The sequence below is a fragment of the Schistocerca nitens genome, chromosome 12, assembly GCF_023898315.1.
Source record: "Schistocerca nitens isolate TAMUIC-IGC-003100 chromosome 12, iqSchNite1.1, whole genome shotgun sequence".
Lineage (NCBI taxonomy): Eukaryota > Metazoa > Arthropoda > Insecta > Orthoptera > Acrididae > Schistocerca > Schistocerca nitens.
The window spans coordinates 124,872,945-124,897,973 of record NC_064625.1 but is presented as its reverse complement, the minus strand read 5'-3'; the positions used below and the strand labels follow the sequence as shown (position 1 = coordinate 124,897,973).

General features: G+C 44.4%; 1 protein-coding gene across 3 annotated transcripts in view; it reads right to left on the bottom strand.

Moving 5' to 3' along the window:
• LOC126215256 (uncharacterized) overlaps window positions 1-25,029 on the bottom strand; it is a 135,120-nt gene that overhangs the window by 57,185 nt on the left and 52,906 nt on the right. For all 3 annotated transcript variants that reach the window (XM_049941932.1, XM_049941934.1, XM_049941933.1), the window contains exon 4: window positions 6,507-6,835. In XM_049941932.1, the coding sequence (XP_049797889.1) occupies window positions 6,507-6,835 (329 nt within the window). The remainder of the gene's footprint in view (window positions 1-6,506; window positions 6,836-25,029) is intronic.

Below are 25,029 nucleotides of genomic sequence, written 5' to 3'. Positions count from 1 at the left end.
AGAGAATAGAAGCTTTCGAAATGTGGTGCTACAGCAGAATGCTGAAGATTAGATGGGTAGATCACATATCTACTGAGGAAGTACTGAATAGGATTGGAGAGAGGAGAAGTTTGTGGCACAACTTGACTAGAAGAAGGGATCGGTTGGTAGGTCATGTGTTGAGGCATCAAGGGATCACCAATTTAGTATTGGATGGCAGCGTGGAGGGTAAAAATCATAGAGGGAGACCAAGAGATGAATACACTAAGCAGATTCAGAAGGATGTAGGTTGTGGTAGGTACTGGGAGATGAAGAAGCTTGCACAGGATAGAGTAGCATGGAGAGCTGCATCAAATCAGTCTCAGGACTGAAGACAACAACAACAATACTTGACTTTTATGGGATTTTATGCACCGTGGTTGCAGGCATGTCCAACTTTCGGGGAATTCTCCGTGCACTGAATGTTAACACACCATTGCTCAATGCCTCCTGCATCACTGTGGACACATCTTTGACAGACGTCAGATCAATGCTTTCCTCCCTCTGCCACACCACACTCCAAAGGACCGGTCTTTTCAAATTTTGTAATCATTTTCTCTAGAGCCTTAGCAGATATCAGACCAAAGTACTTTTTCCATAACCTTCAGTGCCTGGAACTTCTGCTGGGCTTCTGGTGCACAATCACAATTCATGTAAAAGAGCTCTACCAGTGGTACACCATCCTTCACAGAAAGAGTAATGTTGGGAGTCTCTGACGCAAAACTTAGTAACGGCCATGTGCTGGACGTCTGTCAGTGTGCATATTCTGAGATATAGAGCACAATCTATTGGTCAAAAACTATTCCCCCCCCCCCCCCTCCATGACATTTCCCCCTGCGTCAATAATACGCTGTTCAAATTTGATGTTATTCTGAACAGTACTTCTCTTTCTACAGCATTTTTGAAACTGCAACTTTAACCATTGACACTCTGTGCATAAAATTAATATATTCCCTTTAGTTACTATTACTCTCATTAATGAACACACTTAAAACATTCATTTACATAACTGGAAGAAGCTTTGATAATTGCTTCAGGTGATAATCAAAGCAACTTTAAAACATTAATACTGTTCACACCATGCACATTTCATGAAAGCATTTTTTGACCAAGAATATTTTTCCAAAATATGCTTTGATGGAAAGAAAACTTCAAGTTTTTAATTGAAGTTTTTTCCTGTTATTTTTTATGCATATCAAATCACTGGGTTGAAAACAGTAGCGCTGAACTGACGCTGCATGATCAAATGAATTTTCTTCTCTAATAATTCTCACTGTTGTAGCAATTCAGGAGCACCTTGTAGTCTTTTAGTTGGATTTTCGACTTGACAATAGAAGCATACATCATGGGGTTGTGCAAGTGGAGTAAAATTGTGTGGAATGGTCTTCAGAGTACACATTACTTTGCCTTCCTCACTCCTGAATGCCTCATCACAAAATGAGAAATCTGCTCTGTCACCCTACAAATCCACCAACAGAAGGAATTTATTGTTTGTGTATGGTTTTAATATTTTCAAAAATTTTGCACAAAGTTCTTTTGTTAGTTTTCCTAACTTGGAGCAACTAAGGACAACATTCTTATATTATTATTATCTTTCCTTTCTCTGATGTTATGTCTGGTTAAAAATGGAAAGTGACGCAGACCTTGATCAAGCGTGACTTCCTTTTAACTGTACGGTATATGTTATATTGCATTTAGGAACTTTCGGGTAATTGAACATGTATCAATAATTACAGATTTCTGTAGTTGTATATATATGTTTGGATGTAGCTGTATTGTGTTGATGTACTGGTGGATATTGTGTGGTATGATTCCTGTAGTTGATAGTGTAATTGGTATAATGTCAACTTTATGCTGATGACACATGTCCTTGACTTCCTCAGCCAGTTGGATGTATTTTTCAATTTTTTCTCCTGTTTATTTCTGTATATTTGTTGTATTGGGTACGGATATTTCGATTAGTTGTGTTAATTTCTTCTTTTTATTGGAGAGTATGATGTCAGGTTTGTTATGTGGTGTTGTTTTATCTGTTATAATGGTTCTGTTCCAGTATAATTTGTATTCATCATTCTCCAGTACATTTTGCGGTGCATACTTGTATGTGGGAACGTGTTGTTTTATTAGTTTATGTTGTATGGCAAGTTGTTGATGTATTATTTTTGCTACATTGTCATGTCTTCTGGTGTCTTCTGGTGTATTCTGTATTTGCTAGTATTGTACATCCACTTGTGATGTGATCTACTGTTTCTATTTGTTGTTTGCAAAGTCTGCATTTATCTGTTGTGGTATTGGGATCTTTAATAATATGCTTACTGTAATATCTGGTGTTTATTGTTTGATCCTGTATTGCAATCATGAATCCTTCCGTCTCACTGTATATATTGCCTTTTCTTAGCCATGTGTTGGATGCGTCTTGATCTGTGTGTGGCTGTGTTAGATGATACGGGTGCTTGCCATGTAGTGTATTCTTTTCCAATTTACTTTCTTCGTATCTGTTGATGTTATGTGCTCTAAAGGGTTGTAGAAGTGGTTATGAAATTGCAATGGTGTAGCCGATGTATTTATATGAGTGATTGCTTAGTGTATTTTGCTAGTTTCTGCTCGTTCAATAAAGAATTTTCTTAAATTGTCTACCTGTCCATAATGTAGGTTTTTTATGTCGATAAATCCCCTTCCTCCTTCCTTTCTGCTTAATGTGAATCTTTCTGTTGAAGTGTATTGAGTGCTTCTAGGTCTGTGTTACTCCATTTCACTACTCCAAATGAGTAGGTCAATATTGGTATAGCATAAGTATTTATAGCTTTCGTCTTGTTTCTTGCTGTCAATTCTGTTTTCAGTATTTTTGTTAGTCTTTGTCTATATTTTTCTTTTAGTTCTTCTTTAATATTTGTATTATCTATTCCTATTTTTTGTCTGTATCCTAGATATTTATAGGCATCTGTTTTTTCCATTGCTTCTATGCAGTCGCTGTGGTTATCCAATATGTAATCTTCTTGTTTAGTGTGTTTTCCCTTGACTATGCTGTTTTTCTTACATTTGTCTGTTCCAAAAGCCATATTTATATCATTGCTGAATACTTCTGTTATCTTTAGTAATTGGTTGAGTTGTTGATTTGTTGCTGCCGGTAGTTTTAGATCATCCATGTATAGCAGATGTGTGATTTTGTGTGGGTATGTTCCAGTAATATTGTATCCATAATTTGTATTATTTAGCATGTTGGATAGTGGGTTCAGAGCAAGGCAGAACCAGAAAGGACTTAATGAGTCTCCTTGGTGTATTCCACGCTTAATCTGTATTGGCTGTGATGTGATATTATTTGAATTTGTTTGGATATTAAGTGTGGTTTTCCAATTTTTCATTACTATGTTTAGGAACTGTATCAATTTAGGATCTACTTTGTATATTTCCAATATTTGTAGTAACCATGAGTGGGGTACACTATCAAAAGATTTTTGGTAATCAATGTATGCATAGTGTAGCGACCTTTGTTTAGTTTTAGCTTGATATGTCACCTCTGCATCTATCATAAGTTGCTCTTTACATCCTCGTGCTCCTTTGCAACAGGCTTTTTGTTCTTCATTTATAATTTTGTTCTGTGTTGTATGTGTCATTAATTTCTGTGTAACAACTGAAGTTAATATTTTGTATATTGTTGGTAGGCATGTTATGGGGCGATATTTAGTTGGGTTTGCTGTGTCTGCTTGATCTTTAGGTTTCAGATAAGTTATTGCATGTGTAAGTGTATCAGGGAATGTGTATGGGTCTGCAATGTAACTGTTAAATAATTTATATATCTAAAAACAAAGATGATGAGACTTACCAAACAAAAGCGCTGGCAGGTCGATAGACACACAAACAAACACAAACATACACACAAAATTCTAGCTTTCGCAACCAACGGTTGCTTCGTCAGGAAAGAGGGAAGGAGAGGGAAAGACGAAAGGATGTGGGTTTTAAGGGAGAGGGTAAGGAGTCATTCCACTCGCGGGAGCGGAAAGACTTACCTTATGGGGAAAAAAAGGACGGGTATACACTCGCACACACACACATATCCATCTGCACATACACAGACACAAGCAAGCATGCAAGCACTATGACAGTGAGGCGGGAGGTGAGAAAACTTTGATTTCATGGTCAAGCGGCTGCTCATAAGCCACACATCACGCCGGTAAATGCCAAATGACACCTCGCTCGGTGTAAAGAGTGTGAACATTGTATGATTGAACAGTGGAAAAATGTTGTGTGGAGTGACAAATCACGGTATACAAAGTGGCAATGGCGAATACCTGGTGAATGTCATCTGCCAGTGTGTGTAGTGCCAACAGTAAAATTTGGAGATGGTGGTGTTATGGTGTGATTGTGTTTTTCACAGAGGGGGCTTGCACCCCTTGTTTTGCATGGCTCTATGAGAGCACAGGCCTACATTGATGTTTTAAGCACCTTCTTGTTTCCCGCTGCTGAAGAGCAATTAGGGGATGGGGACTGCATCTTTCAACATGATCACCTGTTCGTAATGCACGGCCTGAGGTGGAGTGGTTACATGACAATAACATCCCTGTAATGGACCGGCCTGCACAGAGTCCTGGCCTGAATCCTACAGCAGACCTTTGGGATGTTTTGGAATGCCGACTTCGTGCCAGGCGTCACCGACCAACATTGATACCTATCCTCTGTGAAGAATGGGCTGCCATTCCCCAAGAAACCTTCCAGCACCTGACTAAACCTATGCCTGTGAGTGTGGAAGTTGTCATCAAGGCTAAGGATGGGCCAACACCATACTGAATTCCAGCATTACCAATGGAGGGTACCACAAACTTTTAAGTCATTTTCAGCCAGGTGTCCGGATACTTTTGATTACATAGTGTATGTGTACAGAACAGTAGCTATCTTAAAACTACTGGAGCAGTAATTATATGTCACCTTAAAATTTTGTATCTCATGCATCCCTATGCATACCAGGTGTAATGGTATGAAATGACCGTTTTTTGTGAAAATGAAACACTAATTTTTAATTGAAAATTAAAAAATTTTTATTCAAAGTACTGACCATTGTTTTCTAGACATTTTTACCACCTTTCTCGCAATTTGTGGACACCACACCAATAGAAATGTTCATCTTTTGAAGCAAACAAATCAGACACACAATTTTCGACTTCTTTGTAGGAATCGAAGTGTTCCTCGGTCAACGCGTGTCCCGTTGATGAAAACAAATGGTAGTCAGAAGGGGCCAAGTCTGGTGAATAGGGCAGGTGGGGTAGCAGCTCCCAGCCATGTGTTTTGATTGTATCCTGAACCAGTTTTGCTTTGTGTGCAGGTGCATTGTCGTGTAAAAAAATTACTTTGCCATGTCTTCCGGCCCATTCTAGTCTGTTTTCGATCAATGCATAGGTCAAATTGATCATTTGTTGTCTGTAGCGATTAGTATGCAGTTTCACCGGGTTTTAGAAGCTCATGATACACCACACCTTTCTGATCCCACCAAACACAGAGCATTGTCTTCTTGCCGAATCGATCTGGTTTTGCAGTCGATGTCGACTGTTGCTCCGGATTAACCCACGGTTTTTCCCGTTTAGGATTCTTAAAATAAATCCATTTTTCATTGCCAGTAACAATTCAATGCAAAACTGATTTTCTTTCATGTCTTTGAAGCAAAATTTGACAATGATTTTTCGGTTTTCCATCTGTCTTTCATTCAATTCATGTGGCATCCATTTTCCACACTTTTGGATCTTTCCCATAGCTTTCAAACGGTCAGAAATTGTTTGTTGTGCAACATTTTGCATTGCTGCCATTTGGTTCTGACTCAAAGTATCATCTCCATCCAATATTGCTTGCAATTCAGCGTCTTTGAACTTTTTTGGTGGTCTTCCACATACTTCATTTCTTACATCAAAATCATTATTTCTGAACCGTTGAAACCATCTCTTGCATGTTACTTCTGATAGAGCATGATCACCATATGCCTTGAAACCATCTCTTGCATGTTACTTCTGATAGAGCATGATCACCATATGCCTTGACAAGCATTCAATGCGACTCTGCAGCACTTTTTCCTCTGCAGCACTTTTTCCAAATGAAAACAAAAAATTAATGTTTTCTGCAAATCATCACTTTCTGGTACAAAATTCGACATTGTTAACACGATGAAAACATGGTCTTGTTTGTTCCATGACTTTATGTACACTAAATATCTTTGACAGATGTCATACCAACCAAACAAAAAAAAAAAAAAAAAAAAAAAAAAAAAAAAAATTAAGGCTCGTTCACAGCAAATGTTCCCTAGCGACACATTTGTATCTTAACGCTCATTTCATACCTGTACACCTGGTGCATAAAAATGAACTATGATAAATGTCCACTTATGAAGACAAGAAACCCACAGAATATGCTATGTAGTGTGAAAATATTGAATAGATGAGAAGCACACTAATAACTAAACGCGACTTGAGAAGTTATACAATCAAACGAGGAGTAGTAATAACACTCACCTCGTTCTATCCATTGCCCACTTTACACGTATGTACTCGAGGGTGCTCCTCTTGGCATTCAGGAAGTTCCACAAGTCGGAAATATTGACATGCAGACACCCAAAGTCGACCCTTGCCAGTCGGGGACAACCGTCATATAAGGGTCGCAGCACACCAGGCGGCAGCATGAGAGTTCCGCTATTTTCTTCCCTGGAGCGTGCTAGCAGATCCAGTACACGGAGGTACTTTAGATGCGTTACTGCCTTTACGCATTTCTCGGAGCTCAGCAGCGTGTAAGATATCCTCAGTTTGAGTATTTGGGAACACTTCTCGAACAAGTTATCCAGCATCTGCAACCGAACAATTCCAATAGTACACAGACACACCTCCAAACAAAGGACTGGGAAACCTCCAGAGACAATAAGCATTGTCACTGGTTGTTTAAAAAGAGTTTTCTGTTCCTTCTGAAGTGCACAGACAATATTCGGCAACAGAAGTTGCACAGCATCTGGGTATATGGCCTCAACGTCAATCGGTGTTAGTGGCGAACAAAAGAAATGCACCCACACCTTCCACACATGTCAGACTGACTTCTCGTCAGCTAAGAAACAGCCTGGCATTCACCTGGAGTGGGTTTCCGTCACATCTGGAAATTCCCGAGGCAGTTTGCAGCTCCTTCCACCAACCGGGTCCTTTTTCCCACGGCGTAAATGCTTTGTCTGACTGACCTATATTTCAGGATAAACTTACTCTACCTTTTTTTCCTTACTGCTACCTTACAGTGTGCTCTTCCACCAATCAATCACAGGAAAATGAGAACAATTTTTTTTTTTTACTGGAAAAATAGTCAATAATGGCGCAAGATAGAAACATGTCTGTGAAGTTTCAGCATTTCAGAAAGTTTTCCAGACTTATAGCAATAACTGGAAGACATGCTTAGCATGCACAAGATTCATTTTGGATCACTGACAGTTTATTTAAAGTTTTTTATGAAGGTGTTTTAAGTTTCAATGTCAAACCAACAAACCTCCCACTCCAATTCTTTAAAGAAGCAAACTCCTATGTATGAAACAGCTTTAAGCATCTGATCACATTGCAACAATATTATCAAACAGATTGTTTCTCAGCATATAGAATAGACATTCAGTCGCAGACAGGCTGCTATACATTCAACTTTTTCATCAAAATCTCAGTTAGTCCATTACGACCAAGCAACATTGGCTGGTACGTACTTTTCAATGTAAATGTAAAAACAACCATACATTACGATATTTTATTTTATTCTGAAATCAACCAGTTTCGGCAATTCATTTTGCCATCTTCAGGTCGCATACACTTTTTTTAAATTGACGAACTTATCGTATAGTGCCATAAAACTGGATATGGTGAATTCCAATCATCGTGCAGATGCTTCATACGAAGACACGACAGTGACTCGGCAACAGCTGTCACAGCTTTATATGATGCACCTGCACGACAATTTGAATTCAAGATATCCAGTTTTATGGAGCTATATGATAAGTTCGTTGATTTGAAAAAAGCATATGGGGCCTCAAGATGGCAAAATGAATTGCCGAAACTGGTTGCTTTCAGAATAAAATAATATATTTTAAAGTGTACAGCTGTTGGTAAAGTTTATTGACATTGACAAGTTTTCATCAAAAGGTCTTCCCCAGGAGGAAAACACACACACACACACACACACATACACACACGACCACTGTGTCTGGTGGTTGTGACAGGACTACAGACTGCAACTGTGCCTGAAAAAGTCTGTTGCGAGTGGTGGACATAAAGAGGCAGCATAAGGCAGAGAGGGGGAGTGATAACAGGACAGGGGTGGGGGAAGCTCTAGAGCTGCTTGTGGGAGAGAGCAGGGATGTGGTAAAGGAGAGCATAGGGGGAGGAGAGAAGAAGAAAAGGGGAAAGAGACTCGTGGATGCACTAATGGGACAGAAGGCTGCTGCTGCTGATCATGATGATGATGATCATCATCATGATGATGATGATGATGATGATGATCATGATGATCATCATCATGATGATCATGATGATGATATGTGGTTTGTGGGGCACTCAACTCCATGGTTATCAGCACCCATACAAATTCCCAACCTTTGCTCAGTCCAATCGCGGCAATTTAATGAATGATGATGAAATGATGAGGACAACAAAAACACCCACTCATCTCGAGGCAGTGAAAAATCCCCGACCCCGCCGGGAATCGAACCTGGGGATATAAGGCTGTATAGTGCCAGAGTGAGAGCGGGGAATGGGATGGAGTGGTGAGGAACAGTGGAGGTTCAGGACAGGGTGTTACACGAATGAAGGTTATGTTGCAGGGAGAGTTCCATGTGTGCAGTTCAGCAAAACCGGTGTTGGTAGGAAGGGTCCAGATGGCACAGGCTGCGAGGCACTCAATGAAGTGAAGAATGCTGAGTCGGGCAGCACACTCGGCAACTGGGCGGTCCAGCCATTTCTCGGCCACAGTTCGTTGGGGCCATTCGTGTGAACAGATGGCCTGTCTGCTGTTGTGCCCACGTAGGACGCGGCAAAGAGGTTGCAGCTTAGTTTGTACATCAAATGGCTGCTTTCACAGGTAGCCCTGTCTTTGATGTGACAAGTGATGCTTGTGAGCAGGTGACGGTGGAAGGATGTACGGGACAGGTCTCTCATCTCTGTCTGCTGCTACACTATGAGCCACAGAGTAGAGATGGGCAAACTCGTTCATCCTTGAGAACTAGTTCACTGCAGATCGTTCTTTTTTGGGAACCGTTCATTTTTACTCGTTCACCGTTCATTTGCGCTTGGTATACAGTTCTTATGAAAAACTGAAAACTAGTAGTGTAGGTGACTGAAGGATGGAGGGCACCAAGAGGGGGCACTTGCCACCCCCCCCCCCCCCCCCCCCGGAGTATACAGTTTTTATTCATTACAGAATTCTTACACACTTTTAGAAGTAATTTCTGTGATTCTGCAGAACCTGTCGTTTAGCCAACCGTAGCCTCATGAGGCTGATTGCAGGAAAATAATATAGGGTGGCGGACGGAAAACCGGCCCCGAGTACAGACCGCTCGCCTATTACGGACGATGTGTTGCCCGTTACGAGCAGATACAACAAACAGACAAACATGTAATAACTAGGCAGTGAAGAAATAACAAGCTAATGCAAGCGACAATTGCGAAACAATCAATGATGATGTGTAGAGAGCTGGAGAAGAGAATATGAAAATCTCAGATGACAGGCATGGGCTATAGCCCATGTAGTCTTGTAAACCTATTGGTGGCTGTTTCCCAACTTAATAGACCACAAGTGTCTTGTATAAAATTCTTCATTTCGACTTCCACTACATAACTGTGCTACATTGTAAACAATAATCGTTTACACCCTATATATACTTCACGTTGTCTCTGAGCTCGTAGGCGAAGTAGAGACTTTATGGAAGCATAAAATAAAATGTGGTTTTCTCATACTTGCGTAACACACTTAGTAAAAATTAGGTTTTTATGTTGCATTATTAATGTTAATGCAGCAATAATAATAATAATAATAATTAAGTTCGCAGTAATAAAGTTTTTGGTTTAAAAGCTCCTTCTGAACAAATGTTTTTGAGATAATAAGTAAATATGGTTTTATGGCAATCTACGTATTTTCAAATGGAGAGGCACTGCTTTTCCTACTGAGCCAAAATGGCCCACAACCCACTTTTCTTTTTTTTTTTTCAAAGAAAAAAAACTAGCACGTAATGCAAATTGGAACAACCAAACTTAAATTAATTAGAGCCTTCCTAAATGTAATGTTTTGTATATGAAAGACACACAAAAATCATTTTATATGAATTTTCTTACTCTAAAAATTAAGCAAATTATTAAAAGTTAGCTGTTAAATCAAGTCGATGAAACCAAAAAATATATGAATAACAAAAGAAACTTGTCTTGTCATAAGTATGTCTCCTGCTGTTCATTGATATAATGAAGTGAGCTGATATGCTCTTTTGTTACCTGAAAAGACGTACCTATTACATACAACGTAATTTTTATGTAATTTACGTGACTATAAAATACTCGTCGATTACTGGTCGTGGATGCTGAATAGCCAGAACCAAATGCGAGAACAGTTCGGAACACACGTAAAATAGGCGATCGCAGTGAACGAAACGAACAACTGGATACTGAACTACCTAGGAGCAGTCGGCAGAGGAACTGAGACAGGTGGTCGTGCGAAGAACGACAAGTGCAGCCGAGGGAGACCGAGACTGAGACGAGCACGCGACCGAGGCCGGAACAAGAACTGCCGAAGTGACTGCCGCGACTGAAGTGAATTAGTGAACTACACTCCTGGAAATTGAAATAAGAACACCGTGAATTCATTGTCCCAGGAAGGGGAAACTTTATTGACACATTCCTGGGGTCAGATACATCACATGATCACACTGACAGAACCACAGGCACATAGACACAGGCAACAGAGCATGCACAATGTCGGCACTAGTACAGTGTATATCCACCTTTCGCAGCAATGCAGGCTGCTATTCTCCCATGGAGACGATCGTAGAGATGCTGGATGTAGTCCTGTGGAACGGCTTGCCATGCCATTTCCACCTGGCGCCTCAGTTGGACCAGCGTTCGTGCTGGACGTGCAGACCGCGTGAGACGACGCTTCATCCAGTCCCAAACATGCTCAATGGGGGACAGATCCGGAGATCTTGCTGGCCAGGGTAGTTGACTTACACCTTCTAGAGCACGTTGGGTGGCACGGGATACATGCGGACGTGCATTGTCCTGTTGGAACAGCAAGTTCCCTTGCCGGTCTAGGAATGGTAGAACGATTTTGGATGTACCGTGCACTATTCAGTGTCCCCTCGACGATCAACAGTGGTGCACGGCCAGTGTAGGAGATCGCTCCCCACACCATGATGCCGGGTGTTGGCCCTGTGTGCCTCGGTCGTATGCAGTCCTGATTGTGGCGCTCACCTGCACGGCGCCAAACACGCATACGACCATCATTGGCTCCAAGGCAGAAGCGACTCATCGCTGAAGACGACACGTCTCCATTCATCCCTCCATTCACGCCTGTCGCGACACCACTGGAGGCGGGCTGCACGATGTTGGGGCGTGAGCGGAAGACGGCCTAACGGTGTGCGGGACCATAGCCCAGCTTCATGGAGACGGTTGCGAATGGTCCTCGCCGATACCCCAGGAGCAACAGTGTCCCTAATTTGCTGGGACGTGGCGGTGCGGTCCCCTACGGCACTGCGTAGGATCCTACGGTCTTGGCGTGCATCCGTGCGTCGCTGCGGTCCGGTCCCAGGTCGACGGGCACGTGCACCTTCCGCCGACCACTGGCGACAACATCGATGTACTGTGGAGACCTCACGCCCCACGTGTTGAGCAATTCGGCGGTACGTCCACCCGGCCTCCCGCATGCCCACTATACGCCCTCGCTCAAAGTCCGTCAACTGCACATACGGTTCACGTCCACGCTGTCGCGGCATGCTACCAGTGTTAAAGACTGCGATGGAGCTCCGTATGCCACGGCAAACTGGCTGACACTGACGGCGGCGGTGCACAAATGCTGCACAGCTAGCGCCATTCGACGGCCAACACCGCGGTTCCTGGTGTGTCCGCTGTGCTGTGCGTATGATCATTGCTTGTACAGCCCTCTCGCAGTGTCCGGAGCAAGTATGGTGGGTCTGACACACCGGTGTCAATGTGTTCTTTTTTCCATTTCCAGGAGTGTATGAACCGATCATTCCTCGTTCCCGGGAACTATAAGTGGACCACCGCGACCGAAGTGAACTATGAACCGATCGTTCCTTGGAATTTATTTCTCGGTCCTTTCGTTCATCTTGGTGAACCGTTCCTTTGCACCCGTTCGTTCGCGAACTACCCATCTCTACCACAGAGCAATGTGTCGGGAGCAGGAACATTTTAGCGACAGATAATATCGCATAGGTTTGTCGGACACCAGAATACCACTACGGAGGGGTGAGGACAATAGTCGGTAGAATATTCCTCATTTCACAGCACGGCGAGAGTTAGTTTAAAACCTGTCATAGAATTCAATTCAGCAGGCCTGGATGGTACTGACTCACACGGACCAGACACATCGAATGTTCTGTCACAACCTAAGCTGGAACTTTCTGGATTTGCATTATAGGGTCGAGAACTGCAGAGTGCTCCTAAATGGGTCAGGTGCACACCAGTCATCAGAGGCTGCTACTCAAACGGTTCTAATGGCTCTAAGCACTGTGGGACAACATATGAGGTCATAAGTCCCCTAGACTTAGAACTACTTAAACCTAAATAACCTAAGGACATGACACACATCCGTGCCCGAGGCGGGATTCGAACCTGCGACCGTAGCAGTTGCACGGTTCCGGACTGAAGCGCCTAGAACCACTCGGCCAACGCGGCCGGCGCTGTTACTCGGGTAGTTGAACACGTGTCGAGTGCACACACGTGTTTCTTTTAGATTAGACGACTCTCCACCCAATCCAGATAATGATAGCTGTAGGAAATCTGGAAGTATCACTGTAAGAGCAAAACTAATACCTCCCGCAGGTGAAAGTATCACAATCCTTATGGTTAACAGCTGGAGCATTTGCAAATAAGTGCCAGAGTTCAAAGCACTCCTAAAAAGCAGTGAAGTTCACATAATTGGAGGTGCAGAAGGTTGGTTGAACCCTGAAATTTACAGCAGTGAAATTTTTGGGAAAAATATAAGTGTACATCAAAAGGACAGGCAAATGGGAAAAGGAAGTGGTGCATTTGTCACAGCAGACAAGAAACTGAAATCCACTGACAAGGGAACCTCCCCATCGCACCCGCCTCAGATTTAGTTATAAGTTGGCACAGTGGATAGGCCTTGAAAAACTGAACACAGATCAATCAATAAAACAGGAAGAAGTTGTGTGGAACTATGAAAAAAATAAGCAAAATATACAAACTGAGTAGTCTATGCGAAGGTAGGCAACATCAAGGATGGTGTCAACTCAGGAGCACCGTGGTTAGCGTGAGCAGCTGCGGAATGAGAGGTCCTAGGTTCGAGTCTTCCTTCAAGCATAAAATTTTATTTTTTATTTTCAGACAATTACCAAAGTTCAGACACTCGCACATAATCAACTTCGCTCTCCAAAATTCCAGGACATGTTCAGATTTGCTTGGACTTATGCAGGATTTGACGGTCTACACACAGAAAAATTTGAAAACGTTAAAAACATATGTTTTGACAGAGCACAGGGAAAAGTGTGCGGCTGTGAAACTGTTGGATTCATTTGTTGCAGTTTATGTGACAAACTCTTATGTTTTCATCACTTTTTTGGGAGTAATTCATCCACAAGAAAACCTAAATCGGGCAATGTAGTAGAATCTTTTTACCCATTCGCCAAGTGTACAAGTTAGGTGGGTCGACAACATATTCCTGTCATGTGACGCACATGCCCTCACCAGTGTCGTATAGAATATATCAGACGTGTTTTCCTGTGGAGGAATCGGTTGACCTATGACCTTGCAATCAAATGTTTTCGGTTCCCATTGGAGAGGCACGTCCTTTCGTCTACTAATCGCACGGTTTTGCGGTGCGGTCACAAAACACAGACACTAAACTTATTACTGTGAACAGAGACGTCAATGAACGAATGAAGAGATCATAAAATAAAGAAAAACTTTTCACTTGAGGGGAGGCTTGGACCAAGGGCCTCTCGTTCCGCAGCTGCTCACGCTAACCACGGCACCATGGCGCTCCTGAGTCCAGATTATCCTTGATGTTGCATATCTTCAGATGGACTACTCAGTTTGCATATTTTGCTTATTTTTTGATAGTTCCACACTACTTCTTCCTGTTTTCTCGATTGATCTGTGTTCAGTTTTCGAAGGCCTATCCACTGTGCCAACTTATAACTAAATCTGAGGGGGGTGCGATGGGGATGTTCCCTTGTGAGAAAGAAATTGAAGTTGCATGTGAGATTCTTTATCAGGTGTGGGTATAAAACAATTGGATTCTTCTACTGCCCACCAGACTCATCTCCTGATACAACTACAAATTTCAGAGAAAATCTCAGTTCACTTGTACCTAAGTGCTCGTCAGTGGAGACTTTAATAATCCATCAATCAACAGGGAAAATTACAGTTTTGTTAATGGAAGACATGATAAGGCATCCTGTGAAACATTACTAAATGCCTTCTCTGAAAATTACCTAGAACAGATAGTTTGGAAACCTTACTCATGAAAATATATTGAGTCTAATGGCAACAAACAAACCTGATCACTCTGAGGATGTCCACATCGAAACTGGTATCAGTAATCATGATACAGTAGTGGCAGGAATGATTACCCAAATAAAAAGGACAACTAAAATAGATATATTCTGCAAACTAGATAAAAAATCAGATGTGGTATATCTAAGTGGGGAACTTTAAACCCTCAGTGCAGGGCAAGAGCATGTAGAGGAACTATGGCTCAAGTTTAAGAGAATAATTGACCGTGCATTGGATAGATATGTACCCAGCAGAGGGGAGGGACCCTCAATGGTATACAGTCAGTGTAAAGAAACTTCTGAAGAAACAGAGTTTACTGCATAATAGGTGTAAAACAAAGCTTAGGGCTATAGATAGAGAGATGCAGAATGAAACTTGTTTGGCTGTCAAGAGAGCAACGTGTGATGCCTTCAACGACTACCATAGCAGAATAGTGTCAACTGATCTTTCACAAAATCCAAAGAAATTATGGTTGTATGTAAAGGTTTCTAGTGGCACCAAAGCTAGTGCCCAGTCCCTAGCGAATGAGATGGAACTGAATCTGAGGATAGCAAAGCAAAAGCTGAAATGCTTAACTCTGTTTTCAAATGTTCATTTAAAACGAAAACCCAGGAGAGTTGCTCCAATTTAATCATCTTACCGTTGAAGAGATGGGTGAAACCAGAATTAGTGTCCACAGCATAAATTGTTAAAAGTGAACCGAGCTCCAGGGCCAGAGGGAATCTGTATCAGTTCTATACTGAATTTGCAGCCGAGTTAGCCCCTCTTCTAACTATGCACCATCTTAGATCCCCAACGAACTGTGCGTAGTTCTTGGAAAGAAGCACAGGTCATAACCATCTACAGGAAGGGTAGTAGAAGTAATCCACAAGACTACTGTCCAACATCCTTGGCACTGATTAGTTGTATAATCTTAGAACATATTCTGAGCTCACACATAATGAAGTATCTCTGACAGAATGGCCTTCTCCACACCAACCAGCACACACTCTGAAAACATTGATCATGTAAAACTCATCTCACACTTTTCTCACATTACATACTGAAAGCTTTGGATCAAGGCAACCAGATAGATGCAATGTTTCTTGATTTTCAAAAAGCATTTGCCTCAGTACCACACCCATGCTTATTGTCAAAAGCACGATCATATGGGGTATCGAGTGAGTTTGTGACTGGGCTGAGGACTTTTCCGTATGGAGGACACAGCATGTTATCCTGAATGGAGGATCATCATCAGATGTAGAAGTAACTTCCGGTGTGTCCCAGGGAAGTGTGTTGGGACCCTCGCTGTTAATGTTGTATATTAATGATCTTGCAGACAATATTCATAGTAAAATCAGGATTTTTGCAAATGATTCAGTTATCTACAATGAAGTACTATCTAAGAGAAGCTGCATAAATATTCCGTCAGGTCTCGATACAATTTCAAAGTGGTTCAGGAATTTGCAATGTGACCAGTTCTAGAACGTTGTTCAAGAGTATGGGACCCATACTAAATGGAACTAAAGGGGGATACTGAACATATGCAGAGAAAGGCAGCACAAATGGTCACAAGTTTGTTAAATCCGTGGAAGTGTGTCACAGAGATACTGGAGGAACTTAACTCCCAGACTCTTCAAGACAGGCATAAACTATCCCGAAAAAGTCTGTTAAAGTTTGAAGAGCCAGCTTTAAATGATGACTCTAGGAAAAAATGTAAACCTCTATGTATCGTTCACACAGGGATTGTGAAGATAAGATCAGAATAATTACATTACACACTGCAGCATTCTAATGATCGTTCTTCTCACACTCCATATGTGAATGGAAGCAGAAGAAATCCTTATAACTGCAAGGATGGTACGTATCCTCTGCCGTGCACTTAGCGGTGATTTGCAGAGTATAATGCAGATGTAAAGGGAAGTGCGCTTTGTGGCCAGACTGTGGTTATGTGGAGGTGGTAGGTGACTGGAGAGACAAGGGAAGCCAGGTCTTGTGCTGTACAAGGTTGGGAGGGTAATTTTTGTCTGAAGGCCTCAGCCAGATCACTGGTATACACTACTGGCCATTAAAATTGCTACACCACAAAGATGACGTGCTACAAGACGCAAAATTTAACCAACAGGAAGAAGATGCTGTGATATGCAAATGATTAGCTTTTCAGAGCATTCACACAAGGCTGGCACCGGTGGTGACACCTACAATGTGCTGACATGAGGAAAGTTTCCAACCTATTACTCATACACAAATAGCAGCTGACCGGCGTTGCCTGGTGAAACGTCGTTGTGATGCCTCGTATAAGGAGGAGTAATGCGTACCATCACGTTTCAGACTTTGATAAAGGTCAGATTGTAGCCTGTCGTGATTGCGGTTTATCGTATCCCGACAGTGGTCGAGATCCAATGACTATTAGCAAAATATGGAAACAGTGGGTTCAGAAGGGTAATACGGAACACCATGGTGGATCCCAACGGCCTCGTATCGCTAGCATTCGAGATGACAGGCATCTTATCTCCACAGCTGTAACAGATCGTGCAGCCACATCTAGATCCCCGAGTCAACAGATGGGGACGTTTGCAAGACAACAACCATCTGCACGAACAGTTCGACGACGTTTGCAGTAGCACGGACTATCAGCTCGGAGACCGTGGCTGCGGTTACCCTTGACGCTGCATCACGGACAGGAGTGCCTGTGATGGTGTACTCAACGACGAACCTGGGTGCACAAATGGCAAAACGTCATTTTTTTGGATGAATCCAGGTTCTGTTTACAGCATCATGATGGTCGCATCCGTGTTTGGCGACATTGCAGTGAACGCACATTGGAAGCATGTATTCGTCATCGTCATACTGGCGTATCATCCAGTGTGATGGTATGGGGTGCCATTGGTTACGTGTCTCGGTCACCTCTTGTTCACACTCACGGCACTTAGTGGACGTTACATTGCAGATGTGTTACGACCCGTGGCTCTACCCTTCATTCGATCCCTGCGAAACCCTACATTTCAGCAGGATAATGCACGACCGCATGTTGCAGGTCCTGTATGGGCCTTTTGGATACAGAAAATGTTAGACTGCTGCCTTGGCCAACACATTCTCCAGATCTCTCACCAAGTGAAAACGTCTGGTCAATGGTGGGCGATCAACTGGCTCGTCACAATACGCCAGTCACTACTCTTGATGAACTGTGGTATCGTGTTGAAGCTGCATGGGCAGCTGTACCTGTTCACACCATCCAAGCTCTGTTTGACTCAATGCCTAGGCGTATCGAGGCCATTATTACGGCCAGAGGTGGTTGTTCTGGGTACTGATCTCTCAGGATCTATGCACCCAAATTGCGTGAAAATGAAATCACATGTCAGTTCTAGTATAATATATTTGTCCAATGAACACCTGTTTATCATCTGCATTTCCTCTTAGTGTAGCAATTTTAATGGCCAGTAGTGTATTTCTAAAGGTATTCTCATCACTACATATGCAGCGGCCAAAAGTGGCTGCGCTGTACGGAAGGTACTTCTCGGTACGGAATGGGTTGCATTGTACAAGTGGAGGTATTGCTGCTGGTCGTTGGTAGGTTTAATATGGACTCAGGCACTTGTGTAGCCATTCCTGAGGTTTAGGTCAACCTTGAGGAAAGTGGCTGCTTGTGTTGAGAAGGACCAGCAGATGCGAATGGGGGAGAGAAGGTGTTGAGGTTGTGGAAGTATGCGGATAGCGTGCCCTCGCCCTCGGTACATATGTTCGTGATGTCTTCAATGAATCTGATCCAGTAGAGGGTGGGATTCTCGGTGGATTGGTGGTGTGAAACCCACAGCCTGCATGCAGCCCAAAAAGGTTAGCATTTATAACACGACTAATTAAAAAAAAAAAGTTATGTAAAGCTATGTCCACCTACAAACTGGCCACAATTGCTCCATTCCAGAAATCTAACCAGATTTCCCTCTCCCCCTCAGGTCCTTAGGTTCACCCCAGAACCTCTAGCTGAAACTCTCACCGTACAATGCTATACTCTCATTTGTCCATTCTGACAGCTTCTTCTTCTTCTTTGCTCAGCAGTTATTGCTAGTAGTGTTAAGTATGTGCAAAAACTCTTCTTCCAATGTGGCCTATGTAAGCTAAAAGGCTGGGTATCCCTGCTCCAGATGGTCCATGAATAGGGTGGTATAAGATGGTGTCATGTGGGTGCCCATTGCTGTATCATGGATTTATTTGAGGTGATGGCTGGAGAAAGAACCACAATCTGCCACCTAAAAACTGCCAAAAAATGCTACGTCTTTGTGGTTTTGAACTGCAGCAATTACTTTGTGGAAGGACTCTACCAGTTGTCAGATTCATCCACCAACAAACCCTGTCACAGTCATCCCACTCCAGAAATCTAACAGCATCTCCAGTCTCTTCTCAAATCCTTAGGTTCATCCCAGAACCTCCCCCCCCCCCCTCTCTCTCACCCCCTCCCTCCCTTTCACACATGTCCCCCCATTTCCATTCACACGCCTCTCACTCTCCCTCCCTCTACCCCTTCAGACACACACACACACACACACACACACACACACACACACACACACACACACACCCTTTCCTACAGTCCCACTTCCACATGCCTTATAAAACCACCAGGGACATCCCACTGTAGCTAGATACTGCACTGCTACTGAGAGAATCAATACTCTCATAGACGAAAACCTTCAGCCTACAGCCCCCTTACCCACTCCTACCCTCCTATATCAAAGACACTAAGCACTTCCGTAGTCCCTGTTCCTTTACCACACGGCACCTGGCTCACCACTACTGATGCCCCATCCCTGTCTACTAATGTCCCTAATGGCCTTGCTGTGACTAAAACATTATCTTTACCAATGCCTGACTGATTCGAAACCTACAACATCCTTCCTGGTCAGTATGATCAACTATATCCTCAGTGACAATTACTTCACCTTTGAAGGCATCACCTACAAACAAATCTAAGGTAAGGCAATGGCATCCCCATGACACCATTGAACAGGCTTGTCCAGAAAGCAATGTGTTGCATTTTTTAAAAATTATTGCTCAGATAGGTTCAACAACTTAAAAGTTCTTTGAAGTATGACCCTCTAGCATCAATAAATTTTTGCCAGCACGATTCCCGTGTATCGTAATCTTTCTTGAACTCCTTAGTTGGGATGTTCTTTAGGGAAGCCATCAAAGTAGCTTGCACACTGTCTGCCAACTCAAGATGCTTTCCTTTGAGGTCCCTTTTCAGCCGAGGAAAAAAAAAAAAGTCCTCAGTGGCCAGGTTGGGACTGCACAGCAGCTGTGGCATCATTGTCACACAGATCTGGGTCAGGTAGCCTGTGACAACAAAGGTGGTGTGAGCCAGTGCATTGTCATGGTGCAGAACTCCTTTTGGACACAGACGACCCCATAATTCAGTCTCTGGAGAACATCCTTGTAAAACTGAGTACTGACAGTCTGGCCAGCGCACGAATTCATTGCGTACTGTCCTCTTTGCATAAAAAACAATGTGCAGACTTCATACAGCACTCCTCATGTGAGGTATCTCCTGGTGCAGAGAAGATGTCACGTACCATTTTGCACTCTGCCTCTGGATCTTACTGAAACACTCGTGACCTGTCCCTAGTGGCTACATTTTCCATGAAATTGGGATCATCTTCACAGAGTTGCTAGATTTCTTCACACACTTCCACTCAGTGTTGCTTTGGCATGTTGGTCAAAGGTCTGGGCACAAGTTTTGCACAAATCTTCTGCATGTCCAAATTTTTCTGATGTAGTCTCACAAACAACCATTTTCGGCAAGTCCGATATTTCCAGCATCGAGTGAACACTCGATCGACAGCCCGAATTCAGTAACTGACAGACACGAGTCACACGGTTGCCCATCCGCGATGTTGACAGGCGGTCTGTGAGGGCCCCATTGGTGATCTCTTCCTGACCCCCTGTGATTTGGAAAGATAATCATCCTCAAAGGATTCCTCAAGCATTCCCAAACTTTCGAGTGGCATCTTGCACAGTGGCAACTGAGCAAAACTGAGCAACCTATGGTTCAAAAGCTATGCTTAAATCTGTAGCAGTCTTCTCGTTTTGCCAGTCTCCAATTCTACGTTTCCTGTATATGGTGAGCGGGAATCTATCCCTTTCATATCAAGGTTGTTATTCCATCCTGGGCTTTCTATTGTTTGACTACTTCACAAATGATTAATGCGTTAAACATTTTTTGTTGAGGAAGTGAGCAAAACAGTTAAGAAAAGGTTTGAAATTATGTTTGCACTTTGTCGGAAGTCCTCTAGTACTGTCATCATCGAACATACACAGGATAAGCATAGCGTGTGTAATTTGCACTCCATTTTAAGAAAGAACTATGTGTCGTGCAATGAAATAATTTTTCAGGTACATTCACTCAGTGGTATATGAGGAGACTGTCTGCAAAATGTGTTGTGAATAAAGCTAGTAGTGCCCTCAATCTCAAATACTGAATAGGTCGCAATTTTCAAGAGTGTGGTCAATCTGTTTTGGCTGAATTTTCCAAATACACTATAATTTCCTACGGTGGTGTTAGGCTGGGACATAAGCGCACAGCTTGATTTGGCAGGGAAAAGCCTGCTCATGGTGACAGACTGATCTTTAGCATAGCTAGAGCTGTAGGTTAGGTTGGAATGCAACAGTTTGGTTACAAGTTGGTGATGCGCAGTTTGGGAGAAGGAAACGCAACAGAGGCTGTGATATCCCAGGAAATTTGGTGTTCAGTGGAATTCAGTGATGGTCGAAAAAATGTTTCCTCGAGCACGTTGAATTTTGGACTGAGGAAATTATGTTCAGAATAGTAAAAGAAAAACTTCTGGCTGGGACGACGATCGTTAGCAACTGCTTCAGTTCATACAGCACTCAAGGTACTGAAGGTCTTCTGCATCTCAGAGTGAACCATAGTTTGAACTTTATAAATATGAAAGAACGTGTGTTAGCCGACAAATATTTCACTCGTTACCTAGCTGGGTATATATTCCATCGAGCACATCACCAGCAAGACATACGACTACTTTTTTGTTCATAATCCGCCTGGCAGAACTGTGATTACTACAATTTCGTGGCTTTCATACAAACCAGCACCTTCCATTTCCTAATCATCACAGGTATGTGTTCTGGCGTAAGGTCAAGCTCCGGCACAATGGTCGAGAACGGTAGAGCAGAGGGGTTGTGAGACGTCCGGCAATGGTACGCTGACCGACCCCTCTCCAGGACGACACCGAGACAGTAGCGGCATCTACACGAAGAAAATATAAGCGCTGCACCACCGATGTGCAAGAGAACACACATCTCGCGACTGCCCGATTAAGGGCGTCCTGCACAGAGACTTCACACCAAATTGCGCTCTGTGCAGTGGAAACAACATCGCCACATACACAGGCTGCGAAAAACACACAGCCTTCCTCGAGTGCGTCCAAGGACAGCAGCAACGAGGAGGGAACAATGTGAGAAACGGGACATCCGCACTCTGGAACTCGCAGAATGGGCCTGCAGCTGGTCATTCACAAAGACGCCGTCACCACCGGACACGTGGAGGCCGAAGCACCGAGTACACACCAGTGCCGCCAGTGACCGGCACCTTCCGGACAAGCACGCAGAGGCAGCCCCCTCAGTCACGCGCTAGCTGGTTAGTGTTGTTTAACATCCCGTCGACAACGAGGTCATTAGAGACGGAGCGCAAGCTCGGGTTAGGGAAGGATGGGGAAGGAAATCGGCCGTGCCCTTTCAAAGGAACCATCCCGGCATTTGCCTGAAACGATTTAGGGAAATCACGGAAAACGTTAATCAGGATGGCTGGAGACGGGATTGAACCGTCGTCCTCCCGAATGCGAGTCCAGTGTGCTAACCACTGCGCCACCTCGCTCGGTACGCGCTAGCTGCAACAGAGAGCAGATGCACTACTGCCACCACACCAATGTCGTGGATGCAACCTGGCATGTTGCTATCGAAGAACGGCGCGAACGATCTCCACTCGGTTGAGCATGTTCCCGAACGTGTATCCGGACCGAATGGCCGACCCCCGAAGATGATGCTCACCTGGCAGCCGTCAGCAGCCAGTAAGACACCTCGCAATGCGATGCGATGGGCAATGCAGTCTCGGACGTCTCCACTGCGCGCGAGTCACAAAATTTGCTGCGAGAGGGTAGCACCTCCCAGACACAGCCGGCAGCAGGCGCCACCTAGTACAGAGTGCCGCCACCGGGGCCAGCAGCACACAGATACAGACACGGTAGCCAACTGCCGGTAAGGTACTGTAAGCGGTTACTGACGACACAGTCCTGGAGGCTACTACCACGACGGAGTCCCGTAACCCACCGCACGGTGGCAGCACCTGAGCAGTGCACCGTTAACAGGTGGCAGCACCGTACGGCTGCAACCGGCACCGAGCGCGAATGCACGGCCACGGCAGCCGGCAGCTGTCGGCACGGCCGACACCTCCGCTACTGGCCGAGCCCCGCGCGAACGGAAGAGAGAGACAGATGCAGCAGCATCCTGAAGATGCCCACCGAGACTGGAAAGTCCGGTAGACTCCGGAACTGTGCCAGTACGGAAGGCGCTACCAAAAGCAGCACTGCAACACCCCACAAATCGCACAACAAGATGACAGGGCCGCCCAAATGCTGCAGCTGCTGGCAGGCACCGTAGACAATGTCCTACATGTTACTGAGGACCTTCCAAACAAACAAACAAATATGCGACGTCTGTGGAAAAAATTACACAATTACCGAGGGCATCTCCAACAACAGAAACCCACGAATAGACACGACCACGGTTTGAAGATCGCCATTTGTAACGCCAACTGATTGAGTCTCCCGGACGCTGAATTCAGAAGTTTCATCCGTGACAAGAATCTGGACATCTGTCTCGTTGTGGAAACACACCTCAAACCCAGTGTGAAGGTAGGAGTCGCAAACTACATTGCAACTGCGACAACAGACCCACTGCACAGCAGTGTATGCAAGGAGGCCGTATGTCAGCACAGAATTCACTTGCCACAACTTGCTGCAACAGAGGCCATAGGAGTTGCCGCACAAACAGACCGAGGCAAAATAAACTTTGTGTCAATCTACAGACTGCCAAGAGGACCCCTGCAGCCAGACAAATTTGCAGCGCAACTCTCCCTCCCTGGAACCACATTCCTCGGTGGCGACCTAAATGCTAAGAACATCGTCTGGAACTCAAGAATCACAAACACAGGCAGCCGCTGCCTACAACGAGTGGCCGAGGAGCACGGAGCGGTGGTAATAGGCCCGAACGAGCCGACGATCTTCCTGGCAAAAAGAGGCGCCCAACCTGACGTCATAGACATCGCCATTGCCAAAGGGGTGAGGCACTTCATCTCCGCTACAACGAGGGCCACGGTGGCATCCGACCGCACACCAGTGGTCTTCGAATTGAATGCCGATGCCATCACAGTGAGCAAATGCAGCCTCGACCTCAGCGGCATCACACGGGATACTTTTAAAGAAGAAATGTCGTCCAAACTTGAAGTTGTGCCGAACACAGACGAACAAGGTGCGGATGAGGCACTGTGGCAACTTACTCGAGGAGTCACTGAAGCGGTGGCAGCAGCCACTCCAGAAAGACAACGATCAAGAAAAGCCCCACCCACAGGAATTCCCACAGTATCTCAAAGCAACCATCACAGCAAAAAACAGACTACGCTGCAAATGGCAGGTAACTCGGAATCCTACGGCCAAACAGCAGCTGAACAGAATGCAGCAGGAAATCAAAGAGGCCACCGCCGCCCACAGGACTGAAGAATGGGCGCACAAAGTCGCGTCATTGAAAACGGGGGACGGCACGGCGTGGCAAGCAATGAAAGGCTTCATCTGCCGCACCACCGAAATACCACTGCTGCAAGTGGGCGACATCTTTGTCAGCAAACTGGGTGCAAAGGCCAACACTCTTGCTACTAACTTCACCCCAGTGCAAGATCCCATCGACCCGGAACATGTGGCGCTCGCAGAGCGACGACTCCCGGTCTTCACGGCAGCAGAAGACGCTGAAACCGTCATCGACCCGATCACTGAAGAAGAGGCCAAGCTCCAGCTGCGTCAGCTCAATGGCAGAAAGGCAGGAGGGCCTGACCTCGTCACCAAACTGCTGCCCACAGCAGCTGTACACCTCACGAAGATCTACAACTCCATCCTAACAACAGAGAGCTGGAAACACGCCGAGATCGTAGCCCTCCCTATGCTGTGGAAGGACTTTAGGCGGGCGAGCAACTACTGCCCGATCAGCCTGCTGGCAGCATTCTCTGACATCTTTGAGATGCTGCACC